This window comes from Notamacropus eugenii, chromosome 3 (genome assembly GCF_028372415.1).
Source record: "Notamacropus eugenii isolate mMacEug1 chromosome 3, mMacEug1.pri_v2, whole genome shotgun sequence".
Classification (NCBI taxonomy): Eukaryota; Metazoa; Chordata; class Mammalia; order Diprotodontia; family Macropodidae; genus Notamacropus; species Notamacropus eugenii.
The window spans coordinates 481,708,012-481,732,797 of NC_092874.1; the positions used below are offsets into that span (position 1 = coordinate 481,708,012).

The window sequence follows — 24,786 nt, forward strand, 5'->3', positions numbered from 1 at the left end:
GGAATTAGTCTAATGAGACAACATAGTATTTTAAGAAGAATAATAAATGTCTAATATCTCCTTTCACTAATCAAAGGCTGCCTGGCAAATGTTAAAGTAGACAACAAGGGAAGGAAACATGCACTTATTAAGTACCTACTCTTTGCCAGGAACTGGGCTAAGCACTTGACAAATGTTATCTCATTTGATCCTGATGACAGCCCTGGGAGGTAGGTGCTATTATGAACCCCATTTTACAACTGAGGAAATTGAGACAGATAGAGGTCAGGTTTCTTGCCCAAGGTCACACAACTGATAAGTAAGGCTAGTTTTGAACTCAGGTCTTCCTGACTCTAGGTCAGTGCTCTATCCACTGTGCCACCTAGCTGCCCCTCCATAAATGTTTTTAATGAATGAAACATAAAATACAGAATAGAAAGTGACAAGTATGCTAGTTGAGAGGAGAGAGATTTCTGATTGGTGGTGACATCAGGGAAGGCTTCATGGAGGAGGTGTCATGTAACTGCTCTTGGAGGAGGAGGAATTGGACTGGCAGGCTTAAATTCTTTCCTTGATTTTTTTCATCAAGGAATGTATTTGGTAGACTTGTGAAAGGGAATTTTAAATGTCTTTTGTGTTCTCAAATTTTATGAACACTGTAAATTGCATTGGTGTCTCAGGTTCATCCCCTGAGATGAAAGATTTCATCTGGGTTTAAGACTCTCTGTTCTTTCTTTCAGGTGCTACACAATGGTTTGATCATGGAAATGGACCACCCGACTGTGGGGAGGATCTCTGTGCCAGGTTGGAAATGAAGAGTTCTTTGATTTTACTCTTTGCCTCTTTGGTGTATTCTGACCTGACTATTGTGAGAAGGAGAGAGCCCTGGAAACAACAGAGAAAGCCGTTTCTGCTCACGTGCGATGGATGTGCACCCCTCACCTCATCATGTTCTAAGAATTTCTGTTGTGTTAACAAAATGGAGTGAGGATGAAACATGGTCTTTGATGAGGTGTGAGAGTGAAGCTACACCCTCCACGTTGATCCCTAAGTGGGCTCTTCTCATAAGTCACACAGTGTCATCTAAATGGTAACGTAGGATTGAAATGATTTACAATTCTCATTCTTGAGATTACTGTGAAGAGTGGATCCAGATCAGGGAAGGGATGGAAGAAACCAGAAGACAGTAAGAAAATCAGGCATCCAAAGCACAGGGGAAACTTCAGTGCCTTCTGTGTGTGTGTATGGGGGCGGGGAAGTTTATCAAGGGAAGGGATGACTAAAGCAGGTGAGAAAATGGGACTTTGTAGTTCTGGATTGTAAGAGGCTAAGTGCTCAGGGGAGAAGTCCTGTTTGATGATGGTCAGAAAGATGCCATCACTCCATCAATAAAACCTTATTAAGTACCTACTGTGTGCCAGGCACTATGCTCAGCCCCAGGCAGGTGAAGAAAGGTCAAAGTTAAACCTTTCTCTCAATCATGCCACAGTCTAATGGGGGAGATAACAGGCAAACAAAGAAAGCTACAGGATCAATAGGAAATAATCAACATAAGGAACTTACTAGAATTAAGAGGGAGGAAGTAGGACTTCCTGTAGAAGGTGAGATGTTAACTGGGTCTTGAGGGAAGCCACTGAATCTAGGACATAGATCTGAGGAGAGAGATCCATGCATGGGGGACGGTCAGTGAAAACATCCTGAGTGAGAAGAAGAAGTGCCTTGTGACTGCCTGATGAGGGTGTAAATGATGGATAGGACACGAAGCTTTCTCTATTGGTTCAGGGTGGCAAGGTCAGGGGAACTCAGTGAGGTGAGGAGAATGCCCAGCACACTTGGCCAGCAAATCACATGTCCTCATCACCTAGTCTAATGCAACAGTTTACTAAGGATGGATTTCCCAATCAATATTTCCAGTTTAGGGGATAGAACAGATTGTTTAATATTCCAGGTTACTTGTGCATGCCTTGAAAACTCTGACTTTCATGGAGCTGATCCATCTAGGATGACCTCCTCTTGACCTTTGCATGATAAACAAAGATCCACGTACACTCTGGAACCAGGGGGCCCTTGTGTCCCCTCTCTCTACCTTAGAGAGCTCTTTTTGCCCATGAGGAGACAACTGACTCAAAATGGTGCCACTCAGTTCTAGCCTTTGGCCAACTCCTGTCATCCCAGTTCTCAGGTATCAGAAGTGACCCAGAAGAAACAGAACCAGGGTCTCTCATGTCGAGCAGTCCAGAAGCACTTGTATCATGGGTCCCAGACAAAACAAGCCATTAAACAAGCAAATAGTGAAGCCCACTCGCACAAAAACTCTAGTTTAAATCAAAGTGTCTGCAGCAATGGCCTGTTGGGCAAGAGTTGCAAAATTACTTTTAACTGACCAATCTGTCTTAGCTTTGGTTATAATAACAAGGAAGCTTCTCTGGTGGATCTGTACACTGAATTTCTGGGCCTAGGTCCCTTTGCCACAATAGTGTAAAGTAACTTTAAAATGACCAGGGATGGACCCATTTGGATGTCTAGCCTTGTGCACTCCTTCCCCTTCCCCTTTACCTTCCTCCTTCCCCTCTTCCTGTGATCGTTTGCTCCTTACTGGGTACAAGGGTCAAACTCTCGACTGCAGGGTTCTTTGGCAGTTAGAATACTTCAGAGGGTCATAGATGCAGAGTTAGAAGGGACAGCAGAGGCCATCTTGTCCAACTCACATCACAGATGAGAAAACTGAGGTTCAGGGAGTTAAATGACTTACCTAAGGTGACACAGAGGTAACTCCCATTGATCTTGTGTGTCTCATTTCTTATCCTTCCCTTTGCTTTCTATGGTTCCCCAGGGATGGAAGACTTTGCTTCACCCTTTGTGCTATTAATCAGACTTCAAAATAAACTCTTGAGTTTGCTTTCAGGAAGCCTTGCATATTACTAGTTATAAGTCAGCTTTTAACAATTTTCCTGATGTATAATATTAAGTCCATATACATTATCGAGCAAATAAATCCCCCTGTGTTGAGGAAAGTCTCTTCTCTCTGCTTCTCTGCCTTTTCATTCCCTCTCTTCTTCCCCCTACCTTTCTGCTCTTTCTTTCTGTCTTCTCTCCTCTCTGCCTCTCTTTTTTGTCACTCTCTCTTTATTTCTCTGTCTCTCTGTGTCTGTGTTTCTCTCTTTGTGCTCAGCTACTGAGTATAATTCCCTCAGGCTTCTGATTACAGTCCAATCATTCCACTGACTTAGATTGGAGTGTGATAGGGTTGAAGAGGATGGACAAGACCTGAGAACTTTGCAGTGGTGATGCTGGAATATAAGCTCTGTCACTAACATCTTCACAGTAACTCCCCCAGCCATCCCACCCCCATCTTTCCTGCCATTTGTGGAGTCTCATATCAGTCTTAGCCTAACTGACCAGGCTGCACATACCAGGATGGTAGGAGTGGAGTTTCCTCTGGCTCAGGATCTCTCAGAGTTCCAAATTTTTGATATCCCCCTGGATTTAAGAACTAGGCAGAAGGACCTCAAGATCAGTTCTTCCTAGGTCCCCCTCCATGGCAATGACAATTCTAGCTCAGCTTTCATGTGCCCAGCTCAAGTCTCTATAGCCTACAAGGGTAAACCTGCATGTTTGGAGACTTCCAGATGTGTTTGAGAGAAGTTGTTTGGAGAAGGAAGGCAATGGGAAACAAATGTTCACATGCCAAGACCAGAGCACGTATGGCCAGAGGGTGTATTTTGGGTCAGCATGACCATTAGCCTTCTTGTTCCACAGTTTTCAACCTAACGCTGACCAGGAACACCTACCTCTTCTCCCGCTTGCCTGTGGACAGTAAAGTCTGGGTTGAAATTGTCCTGAAACTACAGTAAAAGTGTCCAAACCAGAGAAGCATCACCTAAATGGTTGGTGGCTGCCTCCAAACATGTATCCCACCTCCCACCACCAACATACCCCCTTTCCTCTCAGATTTCACTTTCTTAACTTCCTTCCGTCCTCTGGTGCTTGCTTTCTTTCCACTAGGTTTGGCGGTTCCTTCTCTTATATCCCTGAGGACCAAGGTCAGGAGGCATCATGCGTGAATAGGAGGGTCATATCATTCATTCTATGGGCATTTCATAAAATCACAGCATCCTCAGGACTGGAAGGGATCTTGGTAGACATCCAGACCAATCCATTCATGAAAGGAATTCCTACTATAACATCCCTGACAAGTAGTTATCCAGCCTCTGCTTAAAGAGAGACAGTGTGGTCCACTGGAAAGAACACCGAATGTGGGCTTGGGTTTGAATCTGGTGTCTCACAATTCCTTTCTGCCTGATCTTGAGTTGGGCACCATTTGCCCAAAGGAAGGGGTTGGAGTAAATTACCTCTGATTGCTTCCAATTCCCTTGTATTGCCATGCCCGCCCTTTGGTCCCCTTCTCTGTCAGTGACTTCCTTCTGGAACCTCCATTTTTAAGGAGGTCCCAGACATCAGCAATGGTTTACTCTTCGGAAATCTTCCCCCATGTTCTTATTCTTTTCATCTCCTTTTCGTGTGTGTCTTCTAACACTATAATAAAATTTCCCTGAGGGCAGGGTCCATTTTTTTTGCCTGTATTTATGCTTAGAACAGGGCATGAATGTAGTACATACTTAATGCTCATTGACAACTTAACCCCATCATCCTATGATCCTCCAACTGAGGATAAATCACTACTTCTCCAGGCAGTGGAGACAACTTTCATTTGGGACAATCATAGTTGTCAAGTTTTTCCTGAGGACAAACCAAAGTTTATACCATTGCGAGTTCCACACGGTGGCCTAGTGCTCTTATTCCTACCTTCCGGGACTAAATAGAAAAACTCTGTTCCCTGAAAATCCTTCAGATATCTGAAGATTTATATGTCATTTCCTCCCCCCACCCTGAGTTCTTCCTCAGGTTCTTCCTCATTGTGGTGCCATATGGAGCTAGATTCAACATGCCCTGAGAATTCTACATGTTATTTTGGAGATTGGCTGCAGCTTGTCTTCTTCCTTGGCCTTCCACAACCTACACTAAGCTCATATTTTCATACTTTACCCCTTGATGGCAAAGATCAGGATTTCTCTAAGGTTGGAAAAGCTTCAAGCATAAGAATCTCAGTTTCCTCACCTGTTAAATGAGGGGATTGGACTAGATGGCCTTTAAGACCACTGCCATATCTAAATGTATGTGTTCCTTATAAGACCTGTCATGGACCATGGGTACACCATCCAAGGAGGAACCAAGAAATGGGAGAAGAGGCTTGTTATGGTGAAGCTGGCCCCGGGGAATGGTCTTTTGGGGTACAGCAATGCACTGAAGGCATGGAGGGGTCAGGGGAATCCGCCTCAGGGAAGGGAATGCCAATGCATGTGAAATCATGAGTCTTCAGAAAACATCAAACTAAAGTTAGCCTTCTATATGGATTAGACATCTCTCTAGTCTGCCTTGTTTTTCAGGATGCTTCTCTGATTAAAGAAATATTTGTTCTAAAGAATCATTCTTAATATGCGCCATCTTTGTTTTAAAATGAGCCTGATCCTTCCAGGACATTTTTGAGATTAACATCTCACTGTCTCCTGAGAACAGTGCAGCTCTGCTCTCCATAGGGTCCTAATGGTGAGTGACAGCTTTGTTTACCGATCCCTCCCAGATAGGAAGCCTAAATGCACACTCTCTTTTCAGGATGTGCTAATGAAAGGCATTTGAGGCAGGTGGGGCACAGGGAAAGGAGAAAAGTCAGCACCAGACATTTTATTGGTCAGGTAGTTGTCTCAGAGGCAATACTCAATAAAAGAACACCAAAATAAATAAGCAAAAGCCCCCAACAAAATGGGTTCTCTTTCCCATCTTTGCTTATAAGGCGATTGCTTGAAACTCAGGTTACATTTTCCCACAGACACATGGTATAAGCAGCCATAGGATCTTAAGACTGAGCACCAAAGCTCAGGAAAGTGAATGTTTTCTTGATAACTTCGCTAAAACTTGATAAACTGCCGTTTAGAGACCAAAGAAGTCAGTGTGGATTCCAACGTGTCTTTACAAAAATGTTTTGGGAGTTCCAGTAGGGATATTGGGAAGAGGTGGCCAGTGCATATCAATAATCAATAATAGTCAATGTATTAAGTACCTACTATGTGTCAGGTGCTATGCTACATGCTGGAAATACAAATAAAAGGAAAGACAGTTCCTACCCTCAAGGTGCTAACAATTTAATGGGGGAAGATGAGACAGAAAAAGAAGCTGAAAATTGGGGAAAGGGAACAGACATGTTGCTTGGTTGAGGAGCTCCCATCTGTTTGCTTTCCATTCCAGCTTGGAGTTAAAAGAGTCCTAAACTCTTCTATGTCATTTAACCTAGACCTTGCTGTTGTTTTAAGGCTTGATCTCTCTATGTAACTTTCTTCAGCTACTTCCCAAGCCTGGGAATTGCATCTCTTCTGGTTGTATGTTTGTGGCTAATGGATCTTTTTTTTGTGTGAAGATAGAGCAGAGTCTAATGGCTTCCCCAACCCCTGCAGGTTGGCAACTTTACTGCCTCTGGTAGTCTTAGAAAATTGTCTGGGGCCACTCAGAGGATTAGGAACTTATTTAAGGTCATTCAGCCAGTTTGTATAAAAAATGGGACTTGATCTAGAGTCTTCCTATTTCAGAAGCCAACTCTCCATCCCTTAAGTGGTGACGTCTCTTAAAGAACCTGCTACAGGATGTAGACATGACTTTCCCATTCACACCTTGGTCCCATGTTCTGCAGGTTTGGGTGCAGCACATGGGAGCACTTTTCACAATCTCTCACTTTAGCATTCTCCCCATCAGAAGAGAGTATATGATCATTATCCTGCTCTTGGAGACTCACAAAGGTAGGAAGTCCAAACTTCCCAGAACTCTGAGGACAGCACCAATGACTATTTTAAAAGATGTATTTTTGTACGGGGAGGTGGGAAAGGGATGGCCCTTCACCTAATATTAACTCTCTGGATTTGGGGATTGTACCTAGCTCTTAGAGGTACTTTTAGTTCATGGAAGCTGGGTCCTCCTCCAAGAGAGAGACCCTTCTGACCCGATGTGGAGCAGGCCAAGTTATCAGAGTGCTGAATTCAGGTTCTGCCCATTTGTCTCATTGATTTTGGCATTGAATATTATTTTCTTTGATTATCCAGCATCTTGTATGTGTGAATATGTTGGATGGTTTGTTATAGTGCCCTGGTTCAGGCCATTCGTCACAGGTACAGAGCTGCACAGTTATCATAATTTCTTAGAAGGCAAGAATCTTGTCTATTTAATTAGACAATCCATTAACAAATGCGCTTTCGGTTCTCTCCCTTGCCAGATACTGTACACATCAACTCAGATCAGCATTTGCCAAGCTAGCCAGGTGCTTACTAAAAGGGTTTGGGGACTGATAAACTGAAGCCTCATGAGGTAGGAGAATTTGGACTGAGTTCATGTCTTATCATATAACCTTGGGAGGTCAGTTCTACTGTCTGAGCCTCAGTTTCCTAACCTATAAAATTAAGAAAGTAAATTAGACAAGCTCTAAGCTCTCATTCAGCTCAGCCTGTGGGCACTGCTTCCATGAAAGCAGAGAATCTCAGCTGAAAGGACCTCAGAGACCACTTGAGACGGACAGCCTTCTAGGACATCCTTCAACAAGTGGCTCCTTGAAGACCTTCAGTGAAAAAAAAATAAAAATGTCCTCTCAAGGCTGCCCATTATATTCTAGGATGGCTTGAGGAGAAAGGAAGTTTTCTTTGATGTTGGTGTCAACAGACATCTTCTACCCACAACTGCTGGGTAGAACAGGACTGAGGAGAACAGGGTTATTTTTCCTGACAAAAGATACCCCTTCATATACCTGAAGACAAAAGATGACTGCTTGCCCTCCTTTCCCTCATTCTTTGTGCATAAAAGATTTTATTACACTTATGGAAATTGTTAGACCTGTGTTCCTTCTGTACTCACATGGCAATGTTAGTGTTCGTCTTGTTAAGCATCCATTTCTGAAAGTAGATTTCCTCTATTCTCCTACTCTCTAAAAACTGAAATATGCTTTTTCAAAATTGAGGTCATAACTCAGGCCCTGACCAGCTCTCCAAGCCTTCTCTCAGATTCTGAAGTCTAAGACAGAGTGGCCCCTGTCTTTCAGAGTCCCCATTACTTCTCTGGAAAGATGTATTCCTAAAGGGGCCATGATAAGGAATCAAGCAAAGGCACTTCCAAACAAGGCTTTCTTATCATCTTTTGGTTGCATATGTATATGCACAGATGCAAGGTATTACGGACAGAGAAGTGACCTTGGAATCAGGAAGACTTGAGTTCAAATCTGACCTAAGATACTGCTAGCTGTATAACCCTGTGCAGGTCACGTAACCCTGTTTGCCTCAGTTTCCTCATCTATAAAATGAGCTGCAGAAAGAAATGGCAAACCACTTCAGTATTTCTTCCAAGAAAATGGTGTCACAGAGACATAACTGAAAAATCATTGAATAGCAAACATATATTATATCATGTGACATCATGTGACATCATGTAGCATACATATTATATATTATATCATATCAATCCCAACTTAAACTCACTGTAATTATTGAACAGATAAAATGGTTGGAATTGAAGCATTCTTAGATGACTCTAAGCTTTGGATTCTGGATACCCCTACAGCAGCACACGCACTTGAAGACCAGGGGTATTTTGTCTCTGGAGTAACACTTTAGCTTCACCCTGAAGCCAGAGAAGTGGGTGATGGGAAACAGTGTTAAGTGAATGAAGCAGAGACATGTCTAAACAGCCTAGAGAGTCTGGCCTTTACCTGGAGAGATTACACCCAGACTGTCCTGTGCTGTACTCTACAACATGGAAAAGACAGAGACCAGTGCAGGGGATGTGAAGAAGGCATCAGGAGGAGGCAGGGGAGGCTGGTGGAAATGAAGGGGTTAACAACATTCCAAGTGGTTACAAGTCTGATCCTTAATTTAAAAAGAAAAATAAAATGAAGGAAAGGAAGAAGGAACTGCAGCCATCTCTTGTAAGCCTCAGTAACAAATGTAGATGTATAATCTATCCCATTTATCATATCTACTGTCCAGAGCTGAGTCTGGGGCCACCCAGGGCCCACTTGCAGCCAATGTCCTCTGCAGCTGGAGGGGAGGCTGCCTCCAGTGATAGGTGAGGGGAGAGGAGCTTTGCTTTCATATCCAGAATCTCTGAGTTGAGCATGGTCGCCAAGGTCAGAGAGCCCGGAGGCACCTGAGCAGGAATCCCCTCTGCCACAGTCCCTGCAAGGGTCATGCAGGGGCACCTCCCGTAAAGGCGCTGAACAGCTCCCCCTGTAAGAAAACCATTCTTGTCCTCAGGCCAAAATTTCCTCCTCTGCTCACTCCCACACATCTATCCAGGGATTAATAACAATAGCCAATATGGTGCTTGCTATGTGCCAAGCTTATGTGCTTCACGTAAAACGCTGTTTTACAGATGAGGAAATGGAGGCAGGGTCACTCAGCTAGTAAGTGTCCGAGGTCAGATTGGACCCTGGGTCTTCCTGACCCAGTGCCCTATCCACAGCACCACCTAGTTGCCCCAAATATAATATAAAAAACATGTAAAAATGTAATATTAACAACGTCATTTACATGGCTTTTAAATTTTGCAAATCACTTGACATCTATTTCTTATTTAAGCCTCACAAACCACCCTGTGAGGTATGCACCATTATTGTTCCCATTTTGCAAATAAGGAATATTGAGGCCCATGGAGGGTGTTGTGTCATGCCCAGGGCCATACATCTCCCAAGACCCATGCTTTATCCCTTGTGCCATCCTACACAAGGACCCTGTGGCACATATTACTCTGAATGGCAATGTGTTCCAAGATGGCACAATCCAGTGCCTTTGCTGGATAGCCCCTTCTGGACCTAGATCTGTGTTTTCATGATGCTTGATCTTGTGAATATGAATGGCCCCCAAATCTCTTGAATAAGAGAAGAGCCAAGCAGGAGATGATACAAGCTGCACTGATAGAAAGCAGTCAAGATGAGCTTTCATTACATTCCCTGTGATTCCTTGAACTTGCTTCCCAATTTCTGTTTTCCTTGCACATGCATTCATGGTGGAAGTCGATTAGGTTCAAAGCAATTGGCTAGGATGTGCACAAGATGGCTTGTGGGACCTGTGTGAGTATCGGCCCAGCCTCCAAAGGCAATGGCGTCCCTGCAGAAGATGAGGATGCTTCCTTTTCCTGGCGGCTGCATTGGGGAAGACTGAACAACTCTCAGAGCTCAAGCTTAGAAATAAGACTGATTAAGTGGAAGGAAACTTTTAAAAAATATGACAGGGCTGATGAGGTGATTAAAGGATACAATTGAAGTAGTGAAATGTGATGAATCTGAGATGTATGACCTGGAGGAGAGAAGACAATCGGGCACATGAGAACGGGCTATAAATACTCCAAAGGTATGATGTCAAAGAAGTGGAAAGCTCGATTAATGTGCTGAATGAAGAGAAGCAGCCTTGATCTACAGAACAAGGTCTATTATGGAAACAAGGTTCATCAGGGAGGATGGGGAGATTGCCACCCCCACAGGATCAGAGGCTTCCAAGAGGCTTCTCAGAGCTGTACAGGAATGGGATAGCCATTGGATCGTAGCTTAGAACTGGAAAGGACTTCCAAGGCTTTCTAGCTCTCTCCCTCCCCCCCCCACCCCCATTTTATAGAAGGGAAAACTGAGGCTTACAGACTGGACTGGCTCAAGGTCATAAAGCTACTAAATGACTGAGTCAGCTCCTTTCCTCATGGAAGACAAGGAAATGACATATTGATTCAGCAAGCAACGCTTACTTCTAGACCATTCCAAGGTGGCCACATCTTATTAAAACCATGTCTTTTATCTCTTCCTCCTCCCACTTCCCGTACCAGGAAGGTGAGGTGTGGGCAAAAAGGCCCCACTTCCCTGGAGGGCATGTTGTAAGTTGATGGAAGAGTTCAGAATTGTCAATAATTTCTCTTAACCTAGACCTAGCAGTGCGATTCTTGCTAAATGCACTGGAATCCCAAGATTACAGCTTTAGAGTGGGAAAGGAATCTCCCTCATTTTATAAACGAAAGAAGTGAGACCCAGAGAGATTACTTGGCATCCTTGCATGACAGAATCAGAATTTGAACTCAGGTCCTCTGATGAAAAAATCCAGCATGCTTTCCAATGCAGTGTACATATCTAGAGCTGTTTGTGTTACCTATTGTACTCAGGAGGTTTAGTGTGCGAGATATCTGGGGTTTTTTTTCTCGGTACAAGAAGAATCACAAGGAGTGACTTTACCAGTATGTGAGAGTGGGAGGTAGGCAGACGTGTCCTTTGTGAACCAAACCGATGCTAGGACACAGCTAAAATGATTTATGCCTGGTCCTTTAGGAAGCTGAGGTGCAGCCAGGGTTAGGAGAGCTATTGGCGTGCCTGGGTATTTCTGTCTATCTGTATTTTTATGTATTTATAATCTATATTTATATACATATATATATATATATATATATACATACATACATTCTTTCCTTTGAGCTGAGTGAATGTTGATTGCAAATGTTTAATTTCTTATTCCTATTTATGATACTTCTGAGACAAACAGTCCATACTTGCGTTACCTCATTCGCCTTTTTTAGTCATTACGGCCAACTCCTTATGTATTTTACATTTGTGCAACTGATTTCCATTTTGAGGAATTTAGTACCAGAGAGGGGACTTAGCCGACATGATGCATCATCTCATTTGGCGATCCTCATAGTACTTTCTTTTTTACTTTAATAAATATATAAATGACAGATTGGGATTGATTGGAAAACCAGAACAAATGGGAATGTTAAAAAAAGCATTTGAATAACTCTTCTGGAATGATTTAAAAGAGCAAGGGATTTCCATGGGTGGGTGGGACATGAATTAGACACTAATACAATAGCAACCACAACAATCAAAAAAATATCTTTCCATTATCCATTTGGAGATGTTTTTTTTTTTTTTTAATGGGGACAAACTGAGACATTGGGCTCAATTAGATAATGCTGCCTTGACCACCTCAGAGTCAATGGCATTCCCTCCAAGGCTGACCCCAGTCTCACTTTCTGGATGTTAGTGGCACAAATCCAGAGCTGAAAGGGCTCAGACAGAGGCTGTCCTATCCAACCCCTAATTTAACAGATAGAGAAACTGAGCCCCTAAGAAAACACTCTTCCACTTGGAGTCCAAGACCAGCCAGCTGGCTGTAACCCCAGTCACAACTGAGTGTCAAAGCAGTGTCTCCAAAATCTATAAACTAGTAAGTTTTATCTTTGCATCGAGATAGCTTCTGCCTGATGTCATGTATTCCTTAAGGGGAGGCTTACCTTTTGACATTCTGTATTTTAAAGGTTCTCAGTCCTAGGAGAGTCTCCGTCATCTTTCCTGAAAACTTCAACTTTTTTTCTTAATATACATATTTTTTATTTTTTCAAGCTAGAGTGAACATCGAAATGACGCCATGGTATTCCTCGAGAGAAGAGGGCCCCATCCTGCCCTTTTATAGCAATATGATAGCTGAGTCTAGAGAAAAGTAGGAGTGATGGCCGACACTCTCCTTATTGGGGGGTTTTATCTCTAATCAAAAGCAGATTTCCATTAGTTATTTCACTCCATTTGCAGTGAGTTACAGACTGTGTGTGTGTGTGTGTGTGTGTGTGTGTGTGTGTGTGTGTGTGTGTTTAAATCTTCCATTGTGGATTTTCCCAGCAAGGAGAGTAAAAAGAAAATTATGACTTTAAGACAGTTGGTCTTAAATTGGATGAAGAACACCAAATTCCTAATCTGGAGACAGACATCCTGGGTGAAATACCACACTCAAGACGAAGGTGACCCTTATATTAACCAAGATGTTTTCTGTGGGACTTAGGTCTTTTCAGATACAAAAAAATAAATAAATGAAATGACTCCCACCCCTTTTGCAACAAGAAATTTCTTGGGATCTTTCCCATCCCCTTGGGATCTTCCCTACCCCCACCTCTCTGATGCCGAGTATAAGCCAGTCTACTAGAGTTAGTGACAGAAATAAATCTGGATAAGCCAGAAGCAAAATAATGCAGGATTCATGGCCAGCCCAGAGGGATGCCCTTGAAATGGATTTTGATGATTTTGAGCATTTGAGGACTAAGAAGACTTGGCCTTGGGGAAAGAGAAGTTTTGAAGCCCAGGATGACCCAAACATACTTGTTTCCTTTCTTTTTTTCTTTTTCTGGGACCCTTCTTTCAAAAGGCAGGAGGAGACATGGGTGATAGTGTCAGTGGTGAGGGTGACGCAGTCATTTGGTCCATCTGTCATTCAACAAGTATTTCTTAAATGTGCCAGGCTCGTTACTGGAGACGCAGTGACCAAAATGAAAAACAAAATCCCTACTCTCAAGGCAGTTAACTTTCTATTGGAAGAGACATGCCTATGTATACAAATACAAAGAAAGAGAATCAGTACAAATGCAAAGTAGTTCAATGCGAGGTTACTCGAGAGGGTAGGAGGATACTAGCCCTGGGGGATCAGTCAACAAGCATCTAAGCTCTGACTCCATGCCAGGCACTGGAAATACAAATACATCAGGATGAGTAAAATAACACACAAAGAAGAAATCCCTTGAAATGCATGAATGAGATTGTTTTCTGGGCACAGCTTACAACTGCCCCAGATGCCTGGACTAGTCCTCTATCCACTCATGCCCTCTCACTCACAGCTGAGGAAATCCTCTGGCAAGGGCGGCCCTTGCAGTATTTTTCTAGCACATCAAGCATCACCCTCTGAGTTGTCAACCCTGTGTTTTCTTTGGACGGTGGTGCCTCTTTATCCTTATTCAACATATCACATATATGAAAGGAGAGGTTAGACTTCTGCCCTTGGTGGGAGGTGTGATAGAAACTCAGTTTGTAGAGGATGGGTGGGGGGAGTGTAGAGGGAGGTCGGGAGGCCCTACTTGAGTACCATGTGCCATTACTGTCATGGACGGATGGAATGTGGGTCAAATCCTGTGCCCCCCCATCTCCAACTTGGGAGTGTGATGATTGTATCAGACTTGTCCACTGTGTTTGCCATGGCTCCCACAACTAGGCTTCTGGTTTAGGCCACTCTCACATCACAGAGACTGTAAATCTGAGGGGCATCAAGAGGACGGTCATTGAAGTCAGGAACACCTGGCACCCGGTATGACTTGTGTGACCTTGGACAACTTGCTTTTCTACTTTAGGCCTCAGTTTCTCCTTCTAGAAAATCAGGTTGTCAGACTCTCAATGATGTCCAAGTTCCCTCCAGCTCTAGAGTGGTGATCCAGAGTGTGTTGAAGAAGCAAATGAGGAATCCGCATCCAAGAGAGATTTAGGGGATTTATCTAAGGAAGGTAAGGGGATGGAATGAGCATCTACTGAGCACCTACCAACACTGTGCTGAGCACTTGACAAATATCCCATTTGATCCTCAAAGCAACCCTTTGAAGTAGGTGCTGTTATTATCCTTATTTTGGGGTTAAGTGACTTGCCCAGAGTCACACTGCTGGTAAGTATCTGAAGCTCAATTCGAACTAGGGTCTTCCTTGATTCCAGACCCAGTGCTCTATGCATGATGGTGCACCTAGCTGCCTCTTCTGAAGGCACACAACAAGTGAGGGACATGTAGCAATAGGCAGATTTCTTTTTTCCTAAATAACACTTTTTTTTGGTGAAGTAGTCAATTTTTTTCTGATTTTATCAGGAAAACATTTTCTGACAAACGTGGAGATCAGCTAGCTAATTTTCATCGTTTGCCGTTCCTGTGTGTACACACGTGCACTTGCAAACAACCTCTTCCCCTGATGTGCACAACCATGTATTTGTGCATGAATTATTGTGCCATAAAAATGAGATTATGATGAAAAAGTGCTTTGTAGAGTTGGACGCATCATGCAGGTCTGAGTTATTACGTGTCTGTTTGTGACATGCATCCTTTGGCCCAAGAGAAATGGGATTAAACTGGATGGGGTTCGACTGGATGCCTTAGACTAGGCCCAGGAGTTAGAGTTTCAGTTTAAGGAGAAGTGATTTAGCCGATGATGGCCGTATCAGAGCCGCGTGGCCGGTGGGAGTCTCCATGAGGAACCAGGCAGGAATGCGCATCCATTCACTTATCCTCTTGCTTTGCCTTTTGGAAATAAGCCTAGCATTTCTTTTTTTCTCTAAAAACAAGCAAGCAAAAGCAATGCTTTTCTTTCTTTCTCTCTTTCATTATGTTCTAATAACCTTTTCTAACCAGAGTCCTCCTTTATAACTACGAATTTTAGAAAAACGAAACATATCACACATCAGCAAAATGAATCTGATGTGGGAAAGTGATATTGAGTAGACCCTCCCCTTTGACCCCCTGGGCATATATGTGTCCAAGAGTGGAGTCATTAGGGCAAAGATTGTCTAATTTTTTTTTACAAAGGGAAAAAATATATGTGTATATTTAAATTATGTATATTTACATCTGTAATAGGACCAAAACAAAAATTGCCCATCGTGAGGCTAGAGCAGATTGTACCGCCTAGGTCAAGTCTGTACAAAGAAAGTATTTTCCACTTTTTTCTCATCTTCCTCTAATAGAATGTAAGCTCTCTTGGGGTAGACACTGTCTTAATTGCTTTTATTTTTTACCACATAGAAAATGCTTAATGGATTCCTCTTTCTCTTTTTCTGTCTGTCTGTCTCTCTCTCCTACCTGCCCAAATTTGTTTTTGACAGGGTAGGTAGAGCACTAGGAACATTGGGTGAAAGCTGGCAAGGAGCAGCTTTGAATGTAAGCTTCCTAATACAGGTAAGGGTCCCAGAGTGGAATGCACTCTTGAGCTGCAGGGAGGCTTCTACCAAAGGCTGGCCTCTTCCTGCTGGGGATTCTGGCCCAGCCTTACTTAGATGAGCCCCTTCTGCCGCCATCACTGGATCTCAGCCAGGTATTTGGTCATTGAAATGCTTTTCCTTTTTACAGTCTTTGCTCCTTGTATTACTCAGGCAGGGAATTACGATGGCTGTTGCACAGAGCCAGAGGGTGTCCCTGGCTAGTTCTTGGTCTCATCTCAGCCCCCAGGGGCCAGTCACAGGAGGCATTTCACATAGGGAGGGGTCCCTCCGGTCACTCTGTGGAGCTGCCCTATGACCCACTGATGTCCAGCTCTTGGAGTTGGAGTTGGAATACTTTGGGAGGTTTCTGAGGAAGCCTGAGAATGGTGACCTTCATTATCCCAGAGATACTGACTTTCACTGTAGGACAGCAGGGGACCCATTATGTCGCCAATTCAGGTCAACAAACATTTACTGTGCTCTAAATATATATATAGGCCCTTTGGGTCCTGGGCACTATGCATACCGCTTCAGGACTGATATTTTGAGGTGTTAGGATTGGGGGTCAAAAGGCAGATTGTTCTTTTCCTGGGAGAAGGACCAGTGGCATGTACAGTGATTCAAATCAGAAGTCCTCTCTTAAGCATCTGCCATGTGACGTGCTTGCAATATGTGACCACTCTGGAATTTCACAGAAGAATGTGGGGCTGAAATGTCATCAGGGAAATATGCGAGACAAAGAGAAGAGGGCTGGGTCACATGACTGGAGGGGGACTGCAGTCCAGTGGCTGGAATGTTCTCCTGATACCTGCAAGATAGAAGGGGAAAGGGAGGAAAGCCTCCAAGTTGTGGGGAGGACCCTGGCAGTGAAATGATGGGAGGTTATAATGTGTGTCTGCGTTGCCTGAATCCCAGATCTTAGGGCATATTTGAGGGTTTGAATGTGTGCCATGCACAGTGCTATTAGAGCCCAAATTGGCTCCTGTCTTCAAGTCTGAATTCTGGATTGTTCTGTAGGACCTTATATGTCCATTCCTTCCCATCACTAAGCAGCCTCAGAATGCAGCCAATGTGTGAGAACGAGGCTGCAGGGTCCACTGTCCTTTAACCTTTGTTTTTTTTCTGGTAGTCAGCCTTCCATTTTTCCTGAAAGGGGGGATGGTCCCTGTAATGAATTCCAATCACCAGCTTAGGTCTTTCTCTTGGAACAGGATAACTATCGTGATCTCTCCAGTTGGTGTTCCATCCCCCAGAAAGTGCTTTGCGTTACTCTATGTTTTTTTTCTTCCCCTATGCATATGCTATTTCTCTATTGTAGAATATAACCCCTTTGAGGGAAGGGACTGACAAGTTTTAGCACCCAACCAGCGCCTGACACACAGATGTTTAATCAAGGCTTGCTGAACATTAATGACTATCTAGGCTGAGAATAGGAGACACTATGTTTAACTCAGTGTAGAGTGATGAGGAATCTTACCATAGACATACAGGAATTCCTAAGAATATTAAAGACTTTGTAGTGAAATATTCTGAGGATGTAATGTTCATTCTTGAAAATTATACAAATAAGTAGCACAATTCCACAAAGATTGAGAAGTGCTTCAGTGGGTATGAAATTCTCCCTGGAGAGGTAGAAAATGACTTTCCTTTGGGGTGAGGCCAAGGAAAGATGTGCTCATTAGTTAAGTCCATTTAAAACTTCACAAATATAATTAAAGCTAATTTTACTGTTTGGGGTTTTTAAAATGTACTCAAAGCAACCCAATAAGCAGAATGAATGGCATATTCTTTTGTATTGGAATAATGAGAAATCTCAAATGGAGACTGTTATTCCTGGCCTCTCCCTCCCATGCTGGCCTTCCCAGAACAGACCACACCATCTCAGTTCCAAAAGTCAAAGACTAACAAATACATCTGGGCTTCCTCCAACACTCTCTTTCTTCACTGGAGACTTCATGGTTAATGTGAAAGTCAATACTGAACGTTCCTTCAGTCAACAGATAGTGCGTAAGCACTGACTCTAGGCCAGGCACTGTGCTGGGGGCTACATGTCCAAAACACAGCTTCTGCCTTCAGGTATTTTCCACTCTAAAATGGGCAAGACAACAATGGGCCAAAGATAGTCATGTCAACGAGTAGAGTATATTGGAAAGGTACAGACAGTGATGGTATATTGCAGGAAGGTGGGATCACCTTCAGATGATGCATGGGGTGAAGGAAGACCTCATGTGGAAGGCAGTGCCTTTTCTGGAGCCATGTAGCTCATGAGTCTCCTTCAGTGTTGTGTATATCATCGTTAGTCAGCCGTACTGAATTAGCTTTTAGAAAGTGGTATTTCCTAAGGTCATCTAATAAGAGTATAGACAGGCCAAGTGGATAGAGTGCTGGCCTTGGAGTTAGGAAGAACTGTGTTGAAATCCCAACTCAGACACTTACCAGCTGTGTGACCTTGAAAAGCTCCCTTGACCTCTACCAGCCTCAGTTTCCTCATTTGTAAAATGGGAATAATAATAGCACCTATCTTGCAGAGTTGTTGTGTGGATCAAATGAGGTAATACATGTAAAGTGCTTTTCAAACCCTAGAGTTCTAGATAAATGGTAGCTATAATAAGAAAAGTCAGTGACACCACCTCTTCCCCTCCTCCTGCCATTCTGTAACGTGCTCCCACAATTACAGGCAAAATCCAGAGAACAATGGGCTCAAGTTTATAAACTTGGGTGTGGCAAAGGAGAACCTGGAAGTGCTTCTGCTAGAGGATCCTCTTGTCTTGCTGGGATTCTCAAAGAATTCCCCTTAAGTGTGGTATAGCTTTTCTTCTGAGGTCTCTATGCACCTCAAATCTGCTCCTGTTTTGTTTTGGCTCCCAACACAGACACTCCCATGAGCTGATCCACAGATGCAGCTAGGATGCTTATGGAAAGATGGAGGCCTTCCAGAGCTCTGAAGTTCATGGGGTTCTGTTCCAGTAAAGGGATAAATGATTGGGGTGGATAGGTAAAGCCCAAGACCCAAGGCTTTGCTCTCCTTCTCAGTAAGTACTTCTGTAGGGGGTTAACTGGAAAGCTCCCTGCTCTCTCCTCGAGGTTCTAAAGTAGCTCTCTTGGGTGCTCTAGGCCCCCCCAGGTGTAGCCAAGTCAGTCAATCTGAATGCCCCTTGTGTTTCCTTCCAGTTCAGCTAGGCCTTTTGGTGGTGGTGGTAGAGGCACTTAGTCCAATGCCTGTGATTGCTTGATTGACTGACCAAGACCTGGCTAAGGCATTCCATCTTCTACTTTAAGTGGGGGCAGAAGAGGTGTCTTGGTTGATTTACTCAATTGATCCAGCCCTTACAGCAACAACTTCTGGTGTATTTATCACTCAACCAAGTAGAGACAGCAACCCTGGGAGCAGGGCAAGGGTGGCAGTTACCTTCTCCTCACATTCACACAACTGGCTAAGGCTGAGTTGGTGAGCTCCAATTCAGGCCCCTAATTAGAGCTGTCTGCACCCCATGGAACTCAGCAATCATTAATCAAGTGCTCACTGCTTTGTGCCAGGCACTGTAGGAAGGGCCTAGGATGCAAGGGAAGGCAAGACCATGGTCCCCACCCTCAAGGAGATCACACTGTAATGGGGGCAACGCCTGAAAATTAAATCTGTCCATGCTGTCCTCCCCCCCTTTTTTATTTTACTGAATAAGGAAGCTGAGTTCCAGAGGGGTAGAGTGATTGTCCAAGGTTATAATGATACACATGTTAGAGGTAGAATGTGGTCCTAGAAGGGCTTTGCTCTTTCCAGAAAGCCTGGAATGAAGATGGATTCCCTGTCCCAACAAGAGCTACCACCTTCGTTCAGGCTCTTCTCACCTCTCACATTCCATCTCCCATCATCCTTCCAATGCACAGGCCATCCTCTGTGTTTGGAATGAATTCCCTCCTTAGGTCTGTCTCACTGAGGCCTCTGCCTTTAAGGCAAAGGTCAGGTGCCATCTTTAACATAAAGCCCTGCTTATGCCCCCTGCTCCAAACTACCTTGGATTCAACAACCTTGTAAAGATTTCTACATATAAAGTTGATATTTGTGGTGGATATATGTAGCTGTACACATACAGACATTCACATGCGTTTACTTATCGTCTGTCCTATTGAAACATCACTCTTTGTAAGCTGGAATTATTTCATATGTTGTATTTTTGTCCAAAATGTCTAGCACTGTGTCTGGCACATAATAGGCATGAAATCAGCAGTTGCGGATGGATCGATGAATAGTTTGGCCACCTTGTTGGGTGTGTTGTGTTTAGTATCTTTGTTTGGCTATGTTAGCTGCCCAGATCCCTCCCATCTCTTTCATTCTATGGCCCCGTGACTTTCTGATGTGGCTAAGGGTCATCCATTCTAAGAAACACACACTAAATTTCTCCAGCCTAATGGAAGAACAGAGGATTCCAGAGAAATGGTTTTCCAGTTAGCTGTGCCCTAATTTTTTTAAACCTCAGAATTTCAACAATTTTTACTAGAAATCTTTTTCAGACATGCTAACCAAGGCCCTGTCTTTCTAAATGGAAACCCATAGCCTGGAAGGCAGCCTTTTCTGGAAAGTTTGAAGGTGGGAGTAAAGACGTCACTTGTAGCCCTGGGCTGTTATAAGGTCAGGCTTTCAGGGCCTCTTACCTGTGTGTGGGGCTGATTACTCCTACACTAAGTATCCTCAGGCTGTTACAGTTTTTGAGGGTGTCTACTGTTGATAATCTTTTCATGGTTTTCTGCTTATTGAAGACTGAAACAGAAGCCCAGTATTGTTAATTAATTTCTTGCTTCCAAGGGGTTCTTAAAGGAATCTGAGAACTTTTTCTTTTGGTAACTATTTTAGTATGATTAGTTTTCTTTTTACTCCTATGGATTTTATTGAATACATTTAAAAATGTGATTCAGAGAAAAGGTCGAGAGGTTTCACTGGGCTGCCAAAGGGGTCCATAACACACAAAAAAGGTTAAGACTCTCTCTTCTAAAGTGGCGTGGGCTGGTCAACCACAAAACTAAACTTGTCAGAATTGCATAGAAAGACCGAGCAGACCAAGGGACTTGGGGAATATCCCATGAATAATATGCATGATCTTTGGGCTCCAACTTGGGACCTGCATTTTGGCGGAACACTCCCCAACTGTGAGTTAGGCTGAGCTAGTTAGGTAATTGATGTCTGGATAAGTGAAGTTCTGTTGTAATATGACAAAGCTATAAGAATTGTTGATTTTGTCAACTTTCTGGAATCACTTTTTAAAATGAGTTTGGGAAGATGGAGATGTGCTCTGGTTCACTCACATGGAGAAAGGGGAGGCCAGCAGATTCATTCCAAAGCTCCCAGCTTCCCATGAATGGTGCAGAATGAGTATTGTCCAATTGGATTGCTCCCTAAGGTGCCATCATTTTAGAGGTCAATGCTGAGAACACTTTATAGTTATTTCAGGCTTTCCAGGCCAGGCTACGTAGATGGATGGAGAAACAGGAAATAAAAGTGAAAATGGCTGTCATAAATCTGCCCCACGCAGACATCTGCTGAATAGCCCGTAGGTCACTAAAGTGGATCCACTTCATCAAATCCCTGGATTCTGCGCCCTGCTGAATCCATTGGGGGAACCATGAGGTTCTTCTCCCCTCCTCTCCTCTACCCCTTTCCTAACTGACATCGGACCTACCGCGATGTTCGAGAGCAAACTCGGTCTCCCTTCTGTCTATCAGCAGGGGGAAGATCTGGCAGCCAGTGGGCAATGAAGCAGCTTTATCAATGTATTTAACTGGTCTAAAAGAAAAAAAACCCCATGACTGGAGTAAGGATGTCTGCAAATACCATCTCCTTAAGCAGGATAAAATGAATAGAAGTGAAATGCTCAAGGTCAGTTTGTAACATGAAAGAATGTTTCGGCAGGTCCCTGAGAAGAGACTGCTGATTATCCTTCAGGGACCCATGTGCTCAGTCTGGATACACATGTGCAAGTGGAAATCAGCCCTGAGATGTTTCCAGACACAGCACCCAGAGAATTTAATCTATCACTTCCTCATTACTCATGGCTGAGGTAGAGGGCCCTTGGCTTTCTGAGCTCACCAGCCTGTTTGGTCCTTGCAGTCTCTGGCCCCTGAGAGCTCTTTCTGAATCTCCCCCCTCTTGATTGGTGCACAGTTCATACAGCCTTGAGAAAGATTTAGGGGCTTTGCTCTTATGTTGACCTCTTCTACAAGGGTCATATTTCCAATCTACCCAAAAGATTGCAACAGCAGAATGTGGCTGTGGCATGTTGGTGGGGGCCACATTATTGTCCCATCAAGAGCCAATCATGACTTTTGAGAGGTTCTTGTTAATAATTATCATTACTCATTTTTTAAGATGCTGAAATGATTCGCATCTTTCTAATTATTAAAAACAAAAGCCATCCCCAAAGAAGAAAAAAAGCCAAATAATTGAGACAGTCCACTTGCTGGTCACTACCCACCCTGCCATGAAGCAGGGGATATGGTCCTCATGAGTAGTTGTCTGATCAGCCCATCAGTCAGTCAACAAACATTTATTAAGCACCTACTACGTGCTGGGTACTGTGCTAAACACTGGAGAGACAAAAGAAAGCAGAGGGGCCCACAGTCTAGACAGGGAGATAGCTTGCAAGCAACTAGGCACAAGTAAGATACATGTGAGATAAATTGGAAACCAGCCATGGAGGAAGGCACTGGCGTTAGGGGGGAATCCAGAGTAAACCTTATAATCGATGTTCACCACAGTGGGGTTTCTGTCTACATCTCTGGATACTTTAAAAGAAAAATATATGCTACCATCTATATCCACTAGGGAGACTCCATCTGGAGTACTGTGATGAGGAAGACAGAGATAAGATGGAGAATGTCCAGAAGAAGGCAATTGAGATAGGGAAGAGCCTGACTCCTGGTACAAATGCGCCTTGAAGGAAGGAGAGATGTTCAGGCTGAAGGTACGAAGCTCAGGAGAGAGCACTATGCACATTGTCAAGTACTTTAAAGGTGGTTAAGTAGAAGAGAGGACGGATGTATAAGGTCATGGGCTGATAAATGGAGGGTTAGAAGAACAGCCATTTTAAAGATGAGGAAACTGAGACCTAGAAAGTTATAAGTGACTTGTCCGAGGTCACAGAGGTAAGAAGTGTTTCAGGAATAGACTGGCTGGGGAGAGGAAGAAGGAACAGAGATTATGGTCAGAGAGGGGACATTCTAGGGACAAGATCAAGGCAGCAGAGTACTTTTGGATGATGGGGGAGGGGAGCCGTAGGTGCTCAGTGCTAATCCAAAGGTAACAAAACCAACAAGATCCTTTTTTTTTTTTAAACTGGATTGAACATGACTGCTCCCCTCTGTCCCCGTTGGCAAATAATCAGACTCATTGTTAGGTTCTGGGACAGAAGAAAATGGGTTGGTTCAAAATGCATACTTTTCCAAGGCCTGGAATTTCAGCTTATGAAACATTTCATGCTTCTTCAGAGTTCATGGCATGAACCCTAATATTTATTTATTTTTTGTGGTGGGTGGTAGGGTGGGGGAGGGTCCTCCCTTAGAGTAGCCAAAACCTGAGTTTGTACTTTCTTACTTGAAGGGTCTCTGGGGGAGGAGGTACCAGTGATCTTGTCAATCAGTGGGATGTTCTTGAGCGTAGTAAAAAACAGACAGCTGGCTTTGCAGTCCAAAGCCCTGGTTTGAAATGCCGGCTCTGGAACTTACTCACAGTGTAACCTTGAACCTCCCACTTTCATTCTTTGGGACTTGTTTATCTACTCTGTAATGAGGCTTTAGGAACAAGTCAATGATTCTTAATTTGAGTCTCTGGAAATTGGCCTGGGGATAGACTTTGGGGGTCCATGAATTTGTGTGGGAAAACAATACATCTTTACTTTCACTAGCCTTTGGTTTCCTTCATGTACATTTTGTGTTATGTGTTTAAAAAGATGATTCTGAGGAGGGGATCATACGCTTTCCTGGGCAGTCCCAGGGGCCCACAACATCCAAAAGATGAAGACTCCTTGGGCTAGATAACTAAATTCTAAATCTTTGAACCTCAATCTTTCTTCACCACTGTGGGTTGGGGCAATACTATGAATACTGGAGTAGCAGCAGGGCAGGTCAGTGGTGGATCCAGCTGTCCATTAGGTGGGATCCATAGGGGAGGTCCTGGGGAAAATGAGGCAGTAAAGTGCCCCCCCCCACCAGGATTCAGCATCAGCAATGTGACATACCCATTCTGGCCCCACCCCTCTTTTTTATTTATGGCCCTCAGAAAGTTCCCCCTCTACTCATAGACTTGCAGGATTGTAGATGTAGATATGAAAGGGCCCTCAGAAAAGACTCTCGGAAAGGACCCTCAGACATCTACAGATAAGGGAACTGAGCTGGGGGTTGTAACCTGCAGATGGTCCCCTAACTAGTAAACTTCAGACGCAAGATTCAAACCCAGATCCACTGACTAAAGGGCCAGCTCTCTTCCTGTTGCAGCATGTTGCTTCCTGTCTCTAGGTCTCAGTTTCCTCATCTGCAAAATGGCCCCACGTTGCCCAGGCAGACCTTGGCGGGGTGGGGCATGGGCTCCCATGCTTTCCAGTGATTGAAGCAGCTCAGAATACTTGGGTCCTTGTAATTCCTCCCCTAGAAGAACAGCCTCTTTCCTCTTGGCTTGGGCTGGAGGAAGTTAGGCGGCAGCTCCTTGGGCTCATCTGTAATGCAGGCAGCTTGTGTACACACCACCGTGCATTAAGCACGAGCTTTGGTCCGCGTGTTTAAAAATATTAAACACAAAATATGAGCAGCATACATTGTATGAAACCCTTTTTATCTCTGCCTTGGGGCCTTCAGCAGGCTTTGATAGGGGCCAGCCGTGAACATTACACAGACCCAAGGAAGACCAAGTGGGTGTCTGTCGGCTGCCCAGAGGCCGAACGCTTGACTCAGGAGGAAGGGCACAGGCCCACTAGTGCTGGTGGGTTTCTCAG

The 24,786-nt window shown here is 43.9% G+C and overlaps 1 protein-coding gene across 1 annotated transcript in view; it reads left to right on the forward strand.

Annotated features, from left to right (window-relative positions):
• The window catches only part of SUGCT (succinyl-CoA:glutarate-CoA transferase), a 634,978-nt gene that overhangs the window by 503,602 nt on the left and 106,590 nt on the right, over positions 1-24,786 (forward strand). The window contains exon 13 of the mRNA XM_072599104.1: positions 720-783. Within this exon, the coding sequence (XP_072455205.1) occupies positions 720-783 (64 nt within the window). The remainder of the gene's footprint in view (positions 1-719; positions 784-24,786) is intronic.